The sequence below is a fragment of the Eucyclogobius newberryi genome, unplaced genomic scaffold (genome assembly GCF_026437365.1).
Source record: "Eucyclogobius newberryi isolate DKJ021-1_F unplaced genomic scaffold, fEucNew1.0.hap1 SCAF_22, whole genome shotgun sequence".
NCBI lineage: Eukaryota > Metazoa > Chordata > Actinopteri > Gobiiformes > Gobiidae > Eucyclogobius > Eucyclogobius newberryi.
Window position 1 is genome coordinate 6134257 of NW_027315857.1, and position 18940 is coordinate 6153196.

Here is an 18940-nt window from a genome sequence, read left to right on the forward strand (position 1 = left end):
CACTAATAAATTAATCGTTACTTCGTCAGGTGTAATAATAGTTAGAGCAATCAATTTGATCAACTGTATTAAAATATGTTTGTATTGTAAAGCCCATTGTTTATCTGCACTTTATAAAGTGTATGCCAAATCCAGCAGGGGGCGTCATTGACCTGTAAATAGTTGATTTTAAAAGGAGCCCAGATTGACAGGAAATGACACATGAAAATTACAGCACCACAAATAACCCAAGTTGCTAAATACTTAATGACATAGTGGTGCGTCCGTCTGTTAATGTCAGGTAAGAGAGAGAGAGTATGTGCACTGACAAAGCCAGGTGCATTGTGGGAGGAACAATGCACTGTCAGCCTGTGGGTGCATAGGGGCAGACTGATGCTCATCTGTTTTTATATCAGGAACATATGGAGCCCTCAGTCATTTAGGGTCTGCAGTTTATTCTCACACAGACTTGTGGAGATTAACAAAACAAAGGCCAAAGACATGTGATGACATGAGGGGCTGTGGGGTTGTGATGCCTCTTTTCAACAATGGTCATCATAGCATAGGAGCTGCACGGTGATTGGCAATATGTCTTTCCCAGGAACTGGACAACAGTGTGCATTGCTATCTTTGTTATCTTTGTCACGTGAAGCTTCTTAAAGAGCACTTTAAGAAACTGTATGTGAGATTTTAGTTTTAAATCATATTTGAGATAAAATGTTCAATTCAAATATAGATTTTGCAATAACAATAGTAATGCTGATTTTTTCTTAATTACAAAAGCATTGGACATGATGTTTTGGTCCCCAAGATGATTCCCCAATCAGAAAGCAGAGAGTCTCACAGGAGTTTCATTTATGTGTTGCAAGTTTCAAAGCTGCAATCCAGTGTGTGGTACACACTGCTTTGTCCTCTCTCGGATCTGAATGATCACCAACTAAAACCTAGCACTCAACATGAGCCATGGCCTGTCCACAACTATCTGCAGGTTTAAGTCGCAGTAACCGATTTATTTCATGTGTTGAAGTAAAATCTGTTGTGCCTCAGCACAGAGAAGAAGAGATGAGATGCCTTTAAAAACAAAAGGATTGTGCTGATGTGGCAGTGGTGTAGCAGTGGCACATATGCAGATCCATATGTTCTCACCTCATCATAGAACTCTGGGCTCTGATTGTGGTGCAATACAGCTGCATAAACACTGCTGGTGAAGAGTGAGTCTCCTGGCTTTCCGTAGATGCACTGAAAGAAACATCCATCAATAATCAAGTTCAGCATCAGTGGCAAGTTTGTACAATACAGAATTTGAAGCCCTACACTTAAAAAATACATAATTAACCATTGACTTACCAAGACACTCTAAAAGGTGAAAATGTTACTTAGTTCTGCTTTAATGGTAAATCCCTGTGAAATATTGACAGTCCTATCATTTTTTCTGTCAATTATCTTTTGTTTGAGGATTTCGGCGCTCCCATAATACATTTGAAGCAGTGTTTTTCTGAGGCTCAGCGTTAGAGGACTTACTAAACTGGAATTCTCAAAGTAGCGTTAATGAAGCCAAATACAATTCCAGGTATGTTTTTGAAGAAGGAACAATGTTAAAAGTTCAACAAAGTAAATTCTGCATAACGTGTGTCCTTAAGTGACTATTTGCCCTGTCTGCTTTGGCTTTCTCAAAAAGCACAGGTAGTTTGAGCAGCCTTTGACACTGTGTGAAATAATTGAATCAGGACGCTAACATTACAGTCAACTTAAACCAAAATAATACAGTTTGTAGTTTTTGAAATTTAGAAATTTAGATTTTGAAAACAACAACACGGGATGAGTAATAAATGCTTCAGTGTTAAAAAACCGCCGATGTGGGGAGAGTTGAAGGCTTTGAGCACAGATTGGTTGTTGCAGATTAAGCCCAGATTCCAGACAGGTTTGGTTTGACTGCCACCATTCACAAGTGTGTGGTAGACCTGCTAGAAGACGACTGATGTGACCCTGGATAACCTGAGCCAGGATGAGGGCTAAAGACATATACATCTGAGGAGGTCTTATCAGTCAGACTGTACGGACCAACACATAAGAATATAAAATGTGATTGTTAAGGGGAAAACATCTTTACATTTGTAATTATGTTGCATGCAATATTTTCCGTACGTTTTCCTAATTCAAAAGACACATATTTTGGTCTAAATTGTTAATCGCTGTGGCAACAGTCCTTATTTCTCATTGTTCTGAAACCCATGGATATATTTGGTTCACCAGTTAAATTATTTTAGACGAAATAGCATGTAAATAGTAGAAAAAAGCTTCAGTTGTAGTCATCTGGACTCAGTTAGAAAAAATAGACGTTTCGACTCTCATCCAAGAGTCATTGTCAATAAAAGAATTTAGATCGAGAACTCCGATATTAATACTGTTCTGTGGGAGCAGCCTTCCTGAAGTGGAAAGAGTTGTTTGTTTCAACAGAAACTCCCCCCTTGTATCTACCGAGCTAGCCTATTCAGAATTTTAATGGCCTATTAGAATCATCTTTGTCTTTGTGAGACCCTGGCTCAACCACCCTGAGTACCTGATTAGCATCTAAGTGTCCTGGTCCTGGTCCTCTAACTTTCCAGGGGTTCAGTATTCCATTATAGATACCAGGAATCCAGAATACTCGTCACTAGTCAAGCACTGTGCGTTTCACCATGTGCTAATGTTTCACTGGCACTATCTGGACCCTGGCAGCTCTGTATCAATCAGACACGCATATTGGACAACACCTCGAGATGAGAATGTTTTATACATGTGCTGCTGCTTGTTTTGTCACCCAAAAAAAGTATTCATCTATAATTAGGGCCAAAGCGAATTATATCATTACGTCGGTGCTGCAAAGTTGTAGGCTTCTTTAGGCTTGACCTATGATACGATACGTTCCATTTCCTTCAATTTTCTATTTTCAAATTCAATAGCTCAATATATTTGTTCCAGTCCGACCATCCTCACATTGTTGTTGTATGATAGCATTTCACACTCGTTCCATAAAATGCACTAATTAATCATAGTTAAAATGTGTATCAATTAAATATGGAAAAAAGCATAGTTTAAGTAAAAGAGTTATTTAATTGATTGGCTTGAACCTATAACAATATCATGGAATGAATGAGGATGCATGGTAGTGTTTAAAGACTCACAATTATTACTTCGGCTTTTAACATCACTTACATTGTGAGGTTTTCTGTGTTTTTATGATTTTGCTTTGATTTTATTCAGTAGTTAGATCAAATTGAGCACTTATTATTGTTTTTTGTCTTTTTGTTTATAAAATGTGCTAGCTAGCTGTAGATTTGGATCTTATGTAAAAGTATGTTTTACAATAACAATAATTCACAGTTTCAATGATGTTACTTTCAATCAGCTTCATTGTTAATCTAGGATGCAATAAATTCACAATACTAAAAGTAAAACTGCTGGTTAGCTAACTGTTTTACTTACTAATTAATCAGTAGCAATCCAGATGTTTAGCCATTTTTATTGATCCGGATTTTATTTCCCTGAACACAACTCACCTTTAAAGGGGTTGCTCCTTCTTCATCTGTGTCTCTGAACTGGATACACACTGCAATGTTTCTTGCCTAGCAAAGAAACGAAGCCGAACATGACATTACAAAATCAATGCAGTCAGCCAAGAACACAATCAGCGAGAGTGGTTGTGTCCATCAGTCAAACGCCCCACAGATAAAAGGACTACATGTAAGTAACTTGTGGCACAGACCTTAGTGAATGTCTTCTGGTTGTCATACTTGAGCTGCAGAGGGTACACGTACAGCTGGTTCTTGTAGGTAGTAAAGGGGTAGTTGTATTTGGCCTCTTCAGGTAGAAATTCCTCCACTTCTACAGACACGCGCTCACAGCTGTCCTCAAACGGCTTGACCGGAATGTACGACGAGGTAACGGTGTCTGAGCGAGTGGAAAGATATTTAATAATAATTAAAAATGTTTAATAAAACAAGATAGAAAATGACTTCCGGTTATGTATTTAGGATGTAAAAAACACCAACAATGGAACTACTGACAGATACTTGCGATACCTTTGGGCTGCAGTGACAACAAAAAAAGGAATAACTCAAATAGGATAATTACAAAATGGAAACATTGACTTTACTCTGAAGTTGAATTTGGACAAATCTACCAGACACTGGGACAGATGGGACCGATATGTTTGTTTGTTTGTTTGTTTTTTGGTGACCGGTGTTGCTTCCTAACATTCCATTTATAAAGTAGCTTACTTGAGAAATCGGGAGGCACACATTCAATAGTGACATTCAGTTGTCCTGGGATGGTCTGAAGTTTGCTTTTCTCAGGCCTGTAAATGGAAAAAGTTCATAATCAATCTCTAGTTTGTGCTGTATGTACAAAAACAACCTTAGGACTAACTTCCTAATGTCGGCCAGCAGTTTCATCATGTCCTCACAGGAGATCTTGCTGCTGTCTTGGCGATACAGTGGAGAGAACTTCCCATCCATGTCCAAACTGCCCTGAGCATCTTTGAACACCTGCCTGGAGACAAATGAGAATGTGCTCGGGCCATCACCAACAAAGGAATGACAGATTGAGCCAACAATCAAAGATTGGACATAGTAACAGGCATTAGACAAATGAAAAAATGACATTCAGACTTAATTTGAAAATGGAGCTATTTGATTTTGGACTAAGAACATGTGTGCAGGACTATCATGTACCATCATTTTTCATTTTTATTAGGCCCGAGCCCCAGCAGGGGGAGGGCCTATAGCTCCCGCAACGCTGCCGAAGGCAGTGTTTGGTACCCCGTCGCCCCTGGCAAGTACAGTGAACTAGCCCATGCCGAAGGCATGGATCATGCATACTTACTCCTGCTATGACAGAAATAGTCAACAATTAGTGAATGGGCGTAGCCCATTCACTAATTGTTGACAACAGCAGCGCGAAGCGCTGCATTCCTCCAAAAACCCTCCTGGCATCGTCCCGTATGCGAGAATCCATGCCGCAGGCATGGGCCATGCTTGTATCTGCTCAAATCAATGGAAGTCTATGGGGAGTGGGCGGGGCATCCCGACGGAATAGGGAGTGACGAGCGCGTAAGCGCTCGTAATGATAATTCCACCCCATGGCGGCATCGGGAAGGCTTAGAGCTTTCAAACGATGTATCATTTGTTGTTATAGTAAAAACGGCTATATTGTTTTTGCTAAAAATATTATTATTATTATTATTTTTCTTGTTCTTCTTCAGCGCTTTGATCTCTAATTTGACCCCCTGAACATGCTCAAAAACTCACCAAACTTTGCCCAAAATTCAGAATCGGTGAAAAATTTTATTTTTTCTGGGCCATTTTTTTTTTCGTTAAAAAATGGCGCGACAGCGCCACCGACAAAAGTCAAAATACATTGCGCCTATGGGAGACGCCCCGAGGTCAACTTTGGCGTAAAGCTACGAAATTCGGGACACGCATTCCTCTCGTGAGGATAAACAAAAAAAAAACATTGTGGCCACGCCCCCAAACTTACCCTATGGCCGCCATCTTCCTTTGAAAATGAAAACAAGCTGAGTTAGCCATTTTGTTTACGTCAAACTTTGACGAACTCCTCCTAGGGCGTTTTGCCCACCGACTTCAAAATCGGCGTACGTCCTCTGGACAAGTGGGGCATCTAAAGTTATTCAATTTTTTGAGATACCTTTTACGGTCTGTGTGCGGCGCAGCCGCAAAGTTGGACAACTTATTTTGGAATATTGCAGGTCTAAAAATTGCTCCCATTTGATCAAAACCAGTCCGATTAGGACCAAATTTGAATCAGTTGTTAAACTTTCTAGTTTGGACCAGTTTAGGCTGACAAAATTGAAATGGCAGTGATAGCGCCCCCTACAGAGTGACCTTTAAATTAACATTGAAGGTCAAAAATTAGTTTTACCAAAACTGTCTAAACTTTACCCAAAATTCTATTTTGCCGTCCCGATCACAAAAGCCAATCACAAAAATGCCTAAATTTTTACGCCGTAGTCGTAGCGATGACAGAAACCTCCCATGTTATCCCTATGGGAAAACCACAAAATCTCTCAAATTACCACATTTTTATGTTTTACACTTTAACGAAGTCCTCCTAGTGCGTTTTGCCCACCAACCTCAAAATCGGTGTACGTCCTCTAGACAAGTGGTGTATCTAAAGTTATCCAAATTTTAAGGATAACTTTTACGGTCTTTGTGCGACGGAGCCGCAAACGTTTCCCAGAATTCTGACTATTTGGCCTTCAGAGTGGCCTATAAACAATAGAGTTTTTCCAAATGACATGATATTTTGAACAAAATTCTAATTTGCCATCCTGATCATAAAAGTATGAGAGCCAAAGTCATATTTTGTACGGCGTAACCGTAGCGTTGACAGAAACATCCCATGTTATCCTTATGGGAAAATCGTAGAATCGCTCAAATCACCACATTTTTACGCTTCACACTTTAATGAACTCCTCCTAGGGCGATTGTCCGATCAAGTTCATATTTGGAGAATATCATCTACACAAGCGGGGCATCAAAACTTACCCATATTTTGATTCTAAGTGCTACGGTCTCTGTGTGGCGGACCCGCAAATATATGTCAGAAATGGGAAAACAGCGAAATCTCTAAAATCACCACATTTTTACGCTTCACACTTTAACGAACTCCTCCTAGGGCGATTGCCCGATCAAGCTCATATTTGGGGAAAATCATCTACACAAACGGGGCATCAAAAGTTATCCATATTTTGATTTTAAGTGGTACGGTCTCTGTGCCGTGGAGCTGCAAATATACTGTCACAAATGGGAAAAACGCCAAATCCTTGAAATGTTCACATTTACGCTTCACACTTTAACAAACTCCTCCGTGGGCAATAGCTCGATCAAGCTTTACTTTGGGAAAAATCATCTACACAAGCGGGGCATCAAAAGGTATCCATATTTTTATTCCAAGTGCTACGGTCTCTGTGCGGCGGCGCAGCAAATTTGACTGACACTTGTGTTCATTTGCACTGGATTGGCCATGTCCAATGTGTCGCCGTCTGTCAAGTTCTTTTTTTATTCAAGACACAATAAGGGCGCCATCTTTATCAAGTCAAAAGCGCAGAGTCGGAAGGCCGGCGGCCTGCGAGGGCCGTTGGATGCCGCTTGCGGCTTTAATTTTTCTTGTTCTTCTTCAGCGCTTTGATCTCTAATTTGACCCCCTGAACATGCTCAAAAACTCACCAAACTTTGCCCAAAATTCAGAATCGGCGAAAAATTTTATTTTTTCTGGGCCATTTTTTTTTTCGTTAAAAAATGACGCGACAGCGCCACCGACAAAAGTCAAAATACATTGCGCCTATGGGAGACGCCCCGAGGTCAACTTTGGCGTAAAGCTACGAAATTCGGGACACGCATTCCTCTTGTGAGGACGAACAAAAAAAATCATTGTGGCCACGCCCCCAGACTTACCCTATGGCTTCCTTTGAAAATGAAAATACGCTGTGTTAGTCATTTTGTTCACGTCAAACTTTGACGAACTCCTCCTAGGGCGTTTTGCCCACCGATTTCAAAATCGGCGTACGTCCTCTGGACAAGTGGGGCATCTAAAGTTATTCAATTTTTTGAGATACCTTTAACGGTCTGTGTGCGGCGCAGCCGCAAAGTTGGACAACTTATTTTGGAATATTGCAGATCTAAAAATTGCTCCCATTTGATCAAAACCAGTCCGATTAGGACCAAATTTTAATCAGTTGTTAAACTTTCTAGTTTGGACCAGTTTAGGCTGACAAAATTGAAATGGCCGCGATAGCGCCCCCTACAGAGTGACCTTTAAATTAACATTGAAGGTCAAAAATTAGTTTTACCAAAATTGTCTAAACTTTACCCAAAATTCTATTTTGCCGTCCCGATCACAAAAGCCAATCACAAAAATGCCTAAATTTTTACGGCGTAGTCGTAGCGATGACAGAAACCTCCCATGTTATCCCTATGGGAAAACCGCAAAATCTCTCAAATTACCACATTTTTATGTTTTACACTTCAACGAACTCCTCCTAGTGCGTTTTGCCCACCAACCTCAAAATCGGTGTACGTCCTCTAGACAAGTGGTGCATCTAAAGTTATCCAAATTTTAAGGATAACTTTTACGGTCTCTGTGCGACGGAGCCGCAAACGTTTCCCAGAATTCTGACTATTTGGCCTTCAGAGTGGCCTATAAACAATAGAGGTTTTCCAAATGACATGACATTTTGCACTAAATTCTAATTTGCCATCCTGATCATACAAGTATGAGAGCCAAAGTCATATTTTGTACGGCGTAACCGTAGCGTTGACAGAAACATCCCATGTTATCCTTATGGGAAAATCGTAGAATCGCTCAAATCACCACATTTTTACACTTCACACTTTAACAAACTCCTCCTAGGGCGATTGTCCGATCAAGCTCATATTTGGGGAAAATCATCTACACAAGCGGGCCATCAAAAGGTATCCATATTTTGATTCTAAGTGCTACGGTCTCTGTGTGGCGGACCCGCAAATATATGTCAGAAATGGGAAAACAGCGAAATCTCTAAAATGACCACATTTTCACGCTTCACACTTTCACCAACTCCTCCTAGGCCGATTGCCCGATCAAGCTCATATTTGGGGAAATCATCTACACAAATGGGGCATCAAAAGTTATCAATATTTTGATTTTAAGTGCTACGGTCTCTGTGCCGTGGAGCTGCAAATATACTGTCACAAATGGGAAAAACGCCAAATCCTTGAAATGTTCACATTTACGCTTCACACTTTAACAAACTCCTCCTAGTGCGTTTGGCTCACCAATCTCAAAATCGGTGTACCTCCTCTAGACAAGTGGGGCATCTAAAGTTATTCAAATTTTATGGATAACATTTACGGTCTCTGTGCAGCTGAGCCGCAAAATTTTCGCAGAATTTGGACTATTTGGCCTTCAGAGTGGCCTATAAACAAGAGTTTTTCCAAATGACATGACATTTTGCACACAATTCTCATTTGCCATCCCCAAAATAAAAGTATGGGAGCCAAAGTCATATTTGGTAAAGCGTAGCCGTAGCGATGACAGAAACATCCCATGTTATCCCTATGGGGAAACCGCAAAATCTCTCAAATGACCACATTTTTACACTTCACACTTTAACAAACTCCTCCTAGGGCGATTACCCGATCAAGTTCATATTTGGAGAATATCATCTACACAAGCGGGGCATCAAAAGTTATCCATATTTTGATTCTAAGTGCTACGGTCTCTGTGCGGTAGAGCCGCAAATATATGTCACAAATGGGAAAAACGCCAAATCCTTGAAATGTTCACATTTACGCTTCACACTTTAATGAACTCCTCTGTGGGCAATAGCTCGATCAAGTTCATATTTGGGGAAAATAATCTACACAAGCGGAGCATCAAAAGTTATCCATATTTTTATTCCAAGTGTCACGGTCTCTGTGCGCTGGAGCTGCACATTTGACCAACATTTGTGTTCATTTGCACTGGTTAAGCACAGCATTGTACATGTCCAATGTGTCGCTGTCTTAGTTCTTAGACAATTACGTTAGCGCCAACTCTGTAAAATGCAGAGAGCAGAGTCGGAAGGCCGGCGGCCCGCGAGGGCCGTTGGATGCCGCTTGCGGCTTTAATTTCATTTGTTCTTTGCCACCTGTGTTTTTCTGTTTGTTAAATAAAAAAAATACTGTAATGTGATATTAAAGGGCCAAATACTATATATTTGAGAATTTTACGTTTTAATATTTTGCCATTCTTTTGTCTGTTATAAGCAGACTACATTTTAGACAAGTCAAACCATTATTAGGCCCGAGCCCCAGCAGGGCGGAGGGCAGCGTTGCAACTGTCTGACCAAACATGCCCAAGGCATGGATCATGCATACTTACTCCTGCTATGACAGAAATAGTCAACAATTTGTGAATGGGCGTAGCCCATTCACAAATTGACAACAGCAGCGCTGCATTCCTCCAAAAACCCTCCTGGCATTATCCTGTACGCGAGAATCCATGCCGCAGGCATGGGCCATGCTTGTATCTGCTCAAATCAATGGAAGTCTATGGGGAGTGGGCGGGGCATCCCGACGGAATGGGGAGTGACGAGCGCGTAAGCGCTCGTAATGATGATTCCACCCCATGGCGGCATGGGGAAGGCTTAGAGCTTTCAAACGATGTATAATTTGTTGTTATAGTGGAAACGGCTATATTGTTTTTGCTAAAAATATTATTTATTATTAGGCCCGAGCGCCACAAGCTGGCGAGAGGCCTATTAATCTCGTAAGGCCGTGCGAAGCACGGCTGCGAAAGTGCGCACGAAGTGCGCACGAAATCGAGCGCGAAGCGCTCGCCCACTTCCAAACACTCACTAACGCACTCCTTCACTCACGCACGCCCCGTGCATACTAATTAGTAGTAGGAAAATGGAACTTTACCGTTGTAAACGGGCGAAGCCCGTGCAAAAGTACGCACTAAACGAGCACTTTACATTGGGATGACGACCGCGAAGCGGTTGTCATCCCAATATAAAGCACTCATTTGCGCTAAGTAGCTCACGAATACGTTCCCCATCTCTTGCATGTTCCGTGCATATAAGCATGTAATGCAAAAATTGAACATTATTACTGTATAGAGGGCCAAAAACACAAAGTGGGCGGAGCCCACTCAAAATTAACGAAAGTACCCGTCAGTGACCAGGGACCCACACCATGAGGTAGGAAAGCGCGAGCGCTTTCCGAAAATGTATAGTTCATGATATTTGAAAAATGGGAAACATTGTTTTCGCATCGGAATATTATTCTTTCTTTCTTTCTTTCTTTCTTCTTCTTCTTCTCGGGACCAACCCCCCTATTTTTCACCCAGTGAACATTGACGAAAAGTCACAAAAATTAGCACACCTCTAAAAATCGTGCCTCTCTACATTCTGGCTATTTCCTTTTTCTAAAATTAAAAAAATTGGCGCGTCAGCGCCCCCAAATGTACCAAAAATGCATTGAGAGGTGGGAAATGACCCAAAAAAAATCTGATCGTAGAATCATGAAATTTGGCGCAGAGGTAGATGGTGACAAGAGAAGTAAAAAATATTTTTACGGCAACGCCGTCCGCCCAACCAAATGTCGGCCATATTGCTTCAAAAATGGCTAAACATGACTTCGGAGTTTTTCCAAACGTCGTACTTTTACAAACTCCTCCCAGGGCGTTGGCCCTAAAAAGCTGAAATTTGGTGAAAATGCTACTGAGGAGTGGGACATCAAAAGTTATCCAAATTACATTGATACCTGTCACGGTCTCTGAGCGGCGAAGCCACAAACTGTAGCAAGAATTTCAGAAATCTCCCAAATTTAACATTTCTGCCGTTTGCGCCGATAAAGTCCGAATTGCGTCAAATTAGAATCAGTTGTTAAACTCTTTGCCCTAAACCTACTTGAAGTGAACTAAATTAATTTGGAGCCACAGCGCCCCCTACAGATTTTATATGGGGGTTAAATATTTAGTTTTGCGAAATTATATGAAATTTGACACACAACTCAATTTTGGCATCCCCATCAAAAAAGTCAATGAGACCCATGTCATAATTGTTATGGCTTTGCCGTAGCGATGACCAAAACCTTCCATGTTATTCCAATGGGGAAATCGCCAGAACATGTTTACACTTTAGACTTTCACAAACTCCTCCCAGGGCGTTAGCCCTATTAACCTGAAATTTGGTGAGACTCATCTTCAGGGGTGGACCATCAAAAGTTATCCACATTTTTATTCTAAGAGTCACGGTGTCTGTGCGGCAAAGCCGCACATTTTGCCAAGAATTCAAAATAAAATTGCTTTTTGATGGTAAAACAAAGGGGAGAAGATGTGACAGCGTCACAGATTCAGCAGTAGATGTAATAAAAGGACAATTGGGGCGCGTTAGCGCCCCCTCCTCTTGCGGCGTGGCGGCGGCGTGGCGAGGGCCGATCATTGCCGCTTGCGGCTATATTTAGGCCCGAGCCCCAGCAGGGCGGAGGGCCTATTGCTCCCGCAACGCTGCCGAAGGCAGCGTTGCAACTGTCTGACCAAACATGCGGGCGCAGCCCGCATGTTTGGTGCCCCGTCGCCCCTGGCAAGTACAGTGAACTAGCCCATGCCGAAGGCATGGATCATGCATACTTACTCCTGCTATGACAGAAATAGTCAACAATTTGTGAATGGGCGTAGCCCATTCACAAATTGTTGACAACAGCAGCGCGAAGCGCTGCATTCCTCCAAAAACCCTCCTGGCATCGTCCCGTACGCGAGAATCCATGCCGCAGGCATGGGCCATGCTTGTTTCTGCTCAAATCAATGGAAGTCTATGGGGAGTGGGCGGGGCATCCCGACGAAATAGGGAGTGACGAGCGCGTAAGCGCTCGTAATGATGATTCCACCCCATGGCGGCATGGGGAAGGCTTAGAGCTTTCAAACGATGTATAATTTGTTGTTATAGAAAAAACGGCTATATTGTTTTTGCTAAAAATATTATTATTATTATTATTATTATTATTTTTCTTGTTCTTCTTCAGCGCTTTGATCTCTAATTTGACCCCCTGAACATGCTCAAAAACTCACCAAACTTTGCCCAAAATTCAGAATCGGCGAAAAATTTTATTTTTTCTGGGCCATTTTTTTTTTCGTTAAAAAATGGCGCGACAGCGCCACCGACAAAAGTCAAAATACATTGCGCCTATGGGAGACGCCCCGAGGTCAACTTTGGCGTAAAGCTACGAAATTCGGGACACGCATTCCTCTCGTGAGGATAAACAAAAAAAATCATTGTGGCCACGCCCCCAAACTTACCCTATGGCCGCCATCTTCCTTTGAAAATGAAAACAAGCTGAGTTAGCCATTTTGTTTACGTCAAACTTTGACGAACTCCTCCTAGGGCGTTTTGCCCACCGACTTCAAAATCGGCGTACGTCCTCTGGACAAGTGGGGCATCTAAAGTTATTCAATTTTTTGAGATACCTTTTACGGTCTGTGTGCGGCGCAGCCGCAAAGTTGGACAACTTATTTTGGAATATTGCAGGTCTAAAAATTGCTCCCATTTGATCAAAACCAGTCCGATTAGGACCAAATTTGAATCGGTTGTTAAACTTTCTAGTTTGGACCAGTTTAGGCTGACAAAATTGAAATGGCAGTGATAGCGCCCCCTACAGAGTGACCTTTAAATTAACATTGAAGGTCAAAAATTAGTTTTACCAAAATTGTCTAAACTTTACCCAAAATTCTATTTTGTCGTCCCGATCACAAAAGCCAATCACAAAAATGCCTAATTTTTTACGGCGTAGTCGTAGCGATGACAGAAACCTCCCATGTTATCCCTATGGGAAAACCACCAAATCTCTCAAATTACCACATTTTTATGTTTTACACTTTAACGAAGTCCTCCTAGTGCGTTTTGCCCACCAACCTCAAAATCGGTGTACGTCCTCTAGACAAGTGGTGCATCTAAAGTTATCCAAATTTTAAGGATAACTTTTACGGTCTCTGTGCGACGGAGCCGCAAACGTTTCCCAGAATTCTGACTATTTGGCCTTCAGAGTGGCCTATAAACAATAGAGTTTTTCCAAATGACATGATATTTTGCACAAAATTCTAATTTGCCATCCTGATCATACAAGTATGAGAGCCAAAGTCATATTTTGTACGGCGTAACCGTAGCGATGACAGAAACATCCCATGTTATCCTTATGGGAAAATCGCAGAATCGCTCAAATCACCACATTTTTACGCTTCACACTTTAATGAACTCCTCCTAGGGCGATTGTCCGATCAAGTTCATATTTGGGGAATATCATCTACACAAGCGGGGCATCAAAACGTATCCATATTTTGATTTCAAGTGCTACGGTCTCTGTGCCGTGGAGCTGCAAATATGTCAGAAATAGGAAAACAGCGAAATCTCTAAAATGACCACATTTTTACGCTTCACACTTCAACGAACTCCTCCTAGGGCGATTGCCTGATCAAGCTCATATTTGGGGAAAATCATCTACACAAACAGGGCATCAAAAGTTATCCATATTTTGATTTTAAGTGGTACGGTCTCTGTGCCGTGGAGCTGCAAATATACTGTCACAAATGGGAAAAACGCCAAATCCTTGAAATGTTCACATTTACGCTTCACACTTTAACAAACTCCTCCGTGGGCAATAGCTCGATCAACCTTTACTTTGGGAAATATCATCTACACAAGCGCGGCATCAAAAGTTATCCATATTTTTATTCCAAGTGCTACGGTCTCTGTGCGGCGGCGCAGCAAATTTGACTGACACTTGTGTTCATTTGCACTGGATTGGCCATGTCCAATGTGTCGCCGTCTGTCAAGTTCTTTTTTAATTCAAGACACAATAAGGGCGCCATCTTTATCAAGTCGAAAGCGCAGAGTCGGAAGGCCGGCGGCCCGCGAGGGCCGTTGGATGCCGCTTGCGGCTTTAATTATTATTATTTTTCTTGTTCTTCAGCGCTTTGAACTCTAATTTGACCCCCTGAACATGCTCAAAAACTCACCAAACTTTACCCAAAATTCAAAATCGGCGAAAAATTTTGTTTTTTCTGGGCCATTTTTTTTTTCGTTAAAAAATGGCGCGACAGCGCTACCGACAAAAGTCAAAATACATTGCGCCTATGGGAGACGCCCCGAGGTCAACTTTGTCGTAGAGCTACGAAATTCGGAACACGCATTCCTCTCGTGAGGACAAAAAACAAATATTATTGTGGCCACGCCCCCAGAATTACCCTATGCCCGCCATCTTCCTTTGAAAATGAAAACACGCTGTGTTAGCCATTTTGTTCACGTCAAACTTTGACGAACTCCTCCTAGGGCGTTTTGCCCACCGACTTCAAAATCGGCGGACGTCCTCTGGACAAGTGGGGCATCTAAAGTTATCCAATTTTTTGAGATACCTTTTACGGTCTGTGTGCGGCGCAGCCGCAAAGTTGGACAACTTATTTTGGGATATTGCAGATCTAAAAATTGTTCCCATTTGATCAAAACAAGTCCGATTAGGACCAAATTTGAATCAGTTGTTCAACTTTCTAGTTTGGACCAGTTTATGATGACAAAATTGAAATGGGTGCGATAGCGCCCCCTACAGAGTGACCTTTAAATTAACATTGAAGGTCAAAAATTAGTTTTACCAAAATTTTCTAAACTTTACCCAAAATTCTATTTTGGCGTCGCGATCAAAAAAGCCAATCAGACAAATGCCTTAATTTTTACGGCGTAGTCGTAGCGATGACATAAACCTCCCATGTTATCCCTATGGGAAAACCGCTAAATCTCTCGAATATCCACATTTTTATGTTTTACACTTTAACGAAGTCCTCCTAGTGCGTTTTGCCCACCGACCTCAAAATCGGTGTACGTCCTCTAGATAAGTGGGGCATCTAAAGTTATCCAAATTTTAAGGATAGCTTTTACGGTCTCTGTGCGACGGAGCCGCAAACGTTTCCCAGAATTCTGACTATTTGGCCTTCAGAGTGGCCTATAAACAATAGAGTTTTTCCAAATGACATGATATTTTGAACAAAATTCTAATTTGCCATCCTGATCACAAAAGTATGAGAGCCAAAGTCATATTTTGTACGGCGTAACCGTAGCGATGACAGAAACATCCCATGTCCTTATGGGAAAATCATAGAATTGCTCAAATCACCACATTTTTACGCTTCACACTTTAACGAACTCCTCCTAGGGCGATTGTCCGATCAAGTTCATATTTGGAGAATATCATCTACACAAGCGGGGCATCAAAACTTATCCATATTTTGATTCTAAGTGCTACGGTCTCTGTGTGGCGGACCCGCAAATATATGTCAGAAATGGGAAAACAGCGAAATCTCTGAAATGTTCACATTTACGCTTCACACTTTAACAAACTCCTCCGTGGGCAATAGCTCGATCAAGCTTTACTTTGGGAAAAATCATCTACACAAGCGCGGCATCAAAAGTTATCCATATTTTTATTCCAAGTGCTACGGTCTCTGTGCGGCGGCGCAGCAAATTTGACTGACACTTGTGTTGATTTGCACTGGATTGGCCATGTCAATTGTGTCGCCGTCTGTCAAGTTCTTTTTTTATTCAACACACAATAAGGGCGCCATCTTTATCAAGTCGAAAGCGCAGAGTCGGAAGGCCGGCGGCCCGCGAGGGCCGTTGGATGCCGCTTGCGGCTTTAATTTCTATTGTTTTTTTTAATTTTTAATTTAATAATTTAATATGTGACTGAACATTACTTCATTTGAGAAAAAAAAATAGTAAACAGGGTATTGGGCGTTGGAGGAAATGGGAATTGTTGGAGCAATGGTGTCTTAATATCACTAAAATATACATGAACCATTCTAAAATACAACTTTGAGTGAAAACCATTATTACACAGTCACTTAACTGGGTGTTAAAAGGACTATGCAAAATCAACTTCAATGAGCCTTGTGTCAACAGTATTTCCTCATCATTAGTTTCCTTAAAGTTGTATTTGAATTGATTCCCACATGTTTGAGTTACTCTTGAACTGTCCTACAACTGAGGCTTGAGCGCACAGAAAATTCCTGTTCTTGGATGAAGTTATTTGATAAATAAAGTAAATTAGTCATACGTGTAGGGTTAGAAAATGTCACGCAGCCACTTTTCAAAAATGTAATGAACAAACTGTAAAATGTTGAGCTACTCATGTTATAGTCTAACACAAAGGGAAAACAACATAATATATCATGTCGAATAGTGTGTAGATTGTGTGACAATCTGCATGTTTTCAACTAAAAGTCAAAAAGTATGTTATGTTACTAATATTATGACTTGATACTTCTGTGTAGGCATCTAAACATATGAATTCATAATCATTGTAATATTGTGAGTCATTTTGTCATACTTGGCAGCCCAGGCAAATGGCATCCTGTACTGGCCCAAGCGTTGGCACGTCTGCTTGGCTGATTTGAGCACCTTCTGAGCCGTCTAGGAAGAATAGAGAAGACAAAAATCTAAATGTACAATCATAATGGACATTAATTTGAAGTTTTTGTTTGAGGCAAGACACTGCAGGTGAAAAGGAGAACACACTTCTACATTTATACATAGCCTAACATAAATGTAAGACAAAATGCATTACAAGTTTTTCATCATATATGATTTCATGAGTAAATAAGGCATTTTATGTGTAAAACTTGCCAAAATGGCACATATTTTGGACAACACTACAACAATAATGGATAGAGACAAATTTATATTCCTTGCTTCTTTTTGCAGATGTATTAGATACAAAAAAATGACACAGAAGGGATTTTGGAGATCTCATTTAGTTGGTAGTGGCCCACTTTATGTGACACCGTAGCACTTATGCTTGGGAGTCAAATTATTTGCCACGAGTCCTCCCCCAGAAAATAAAATAAAATCTGAAAAAGGTGTCTTTGATGGGTTTTATAGGTACCGGTATAATTATTTGAAAGATCCAGTTGGCCATGGTTGTATCATATCCTATGATGTAATGTCAGCATGAATAAACACAGTCTTTATAAAAGGAATACAAAGTGTGTTTTATAAACAGGTTTATAATATCCATTTTTGTATTCATATTTTGATTAGTATAGAGCTTGGGATGGAACGTCAAAGAACGACCCTTGGAAATCCGACATGTTTGCAGTGTGTGTGCTAAACATCCATAAAGATGCATTAGCCAAAACATTGTTTAAAAAAAAAAAAAACATGAAACAACCTAATAAATTGCTATTAGGGTATGAAATTTAAGAATTGTGATGCCACGATACGCATTGTACGAGGACGCATCGATGCAAAATTGACAAATGTGCATTATAACATTATAACGGCCCCACAGACCCGCCCCGACAGCCCGCTGAGCGCTCCATGTATCTGCCGCATTTCCGCATTAATGTCACGGCGACAAATTCGAGCATCTAATTACCATCTCCTCTCATACATGTTTGTGTCCACGCAATGTGTTCAACACAGTTTTGACGACCCGCCGAGTAAAGGTCTTCTCCATGCTTCAAACTGTGTTTGTGAGAGGCATGGATCTATTACATTATCTGGATTAGGCACGCCCCCTCTGCCTGCCATCAAAATAGAGTAGTGGCCACTACGCGGGACTGCAGCCTCACAGCCGGACCGTTTCAAGAGTTTGGCTTCTAAAATTACAGAAAGTGCTAAATTCTTTTTAGTTTGAAATAAAATAGATTTACCAAATCTAAAATTCTTTAAAATTAAATTTTTGACATCACGGTGAACGTGTACGCGCACTGGCCTCGTGAATGAGCCTCAGTAGAGCATGAGTTGGACGAAAAAAAAACAGAAGTAGACGAGACAAGCGATACGCGTAAGTTGTGTTTTATGTCATTCCTCAACGTTTTCACACATATTTTAATATGAAGTGTAAATTAACGATTACACAGTTAAACTTTAATAAATTAGCCTTGGAATTGGATAAAGAAATCCCTCTGTGCAATCTGTCAAACTTGTACATGATTGTAAAGTTTTGTGCGTCCTACTTTAAGGGCTTGACCTCTTTGTTTAGAGAGCAAACTCAAAAAAATAATAATAAATAAAAATAGGTTTTACTGGTGTCGCCCCTTAAATTAAACGCGTTAAGACCTTGGTTACGTCGGACGTCTTGATGTACGGCTCTGCGCAGTGGGTGATGCCGTTTTGTAACACTTTTTCCACCCGAGCCACCAGGAAGATGTCTGCGTGAGGGTGAGTCACGGAGAAGATTCCCTGAGAGAAACGAAAAGAAAAAAAAAAAAGGAAATGACTGAGTAGGCAGTAGTTAGATGGTTGAAATACTTTTACAAGGCAAAGTGCACGGGAAGTGGCGCTGTCAGCTGTAGCTTCACAGGAAAACCACATGTATTTTCAGTTCAATTTGTTAGGTTGTGGTCCAGCAACATGGTTCTGACTACTGCAAAGGTTTACAACTAATACAACTAA

The 18940-nt window shown here is 41.0% G+C and overlaps 1 protein-coding gene across 3 annotated transcripts in view; it reads right to left on the reverse strand.

The window, feature by feature from the left end:
- dock11 (dedicator of cytokinesis 11) overlaps nucleotides 1–18940 on the reverse strand; it is a 91776-nt gene that overhangs the window by 44693 nt on the left and 28143 nt on the right. For all 3 annotated transcript variants that reach the window (XM_072458912.1, XM_072458913.1, XM_072458911.1), the window contains exons 13-19: nucleotides 18605–18727; nucleotides 16872–16954; nucleotides 4387–4509; nucleotides 4239–4315; nucleotides 3725–3909; nucleotides 3519–3584; nucleotides 1126–1218 (exon numbers count right to left, since the gene is read on the reverse strand). In XM_072458912.1, the coding sequence (XP_072315013.1) occupies nucleotides 1126–1218; nucleotides 3519–3584; nucleotides 3725–3909; nucleotides 4239–4315; nucleotides 4387–4509; nucleotides 16872–16954; nucleotides 18605–18727 (750 nt within the window). The remainder of the gene's footprint in view (nucleotides 1–1125; nucleotides 1219–3518; nucleotides 3585–3724; nucleotides 3910–4238; nucleotides 4316–4386; nucleotides 4510–16871; nucleotides 16955–18604; nucleotides 18728–18940) is intronic.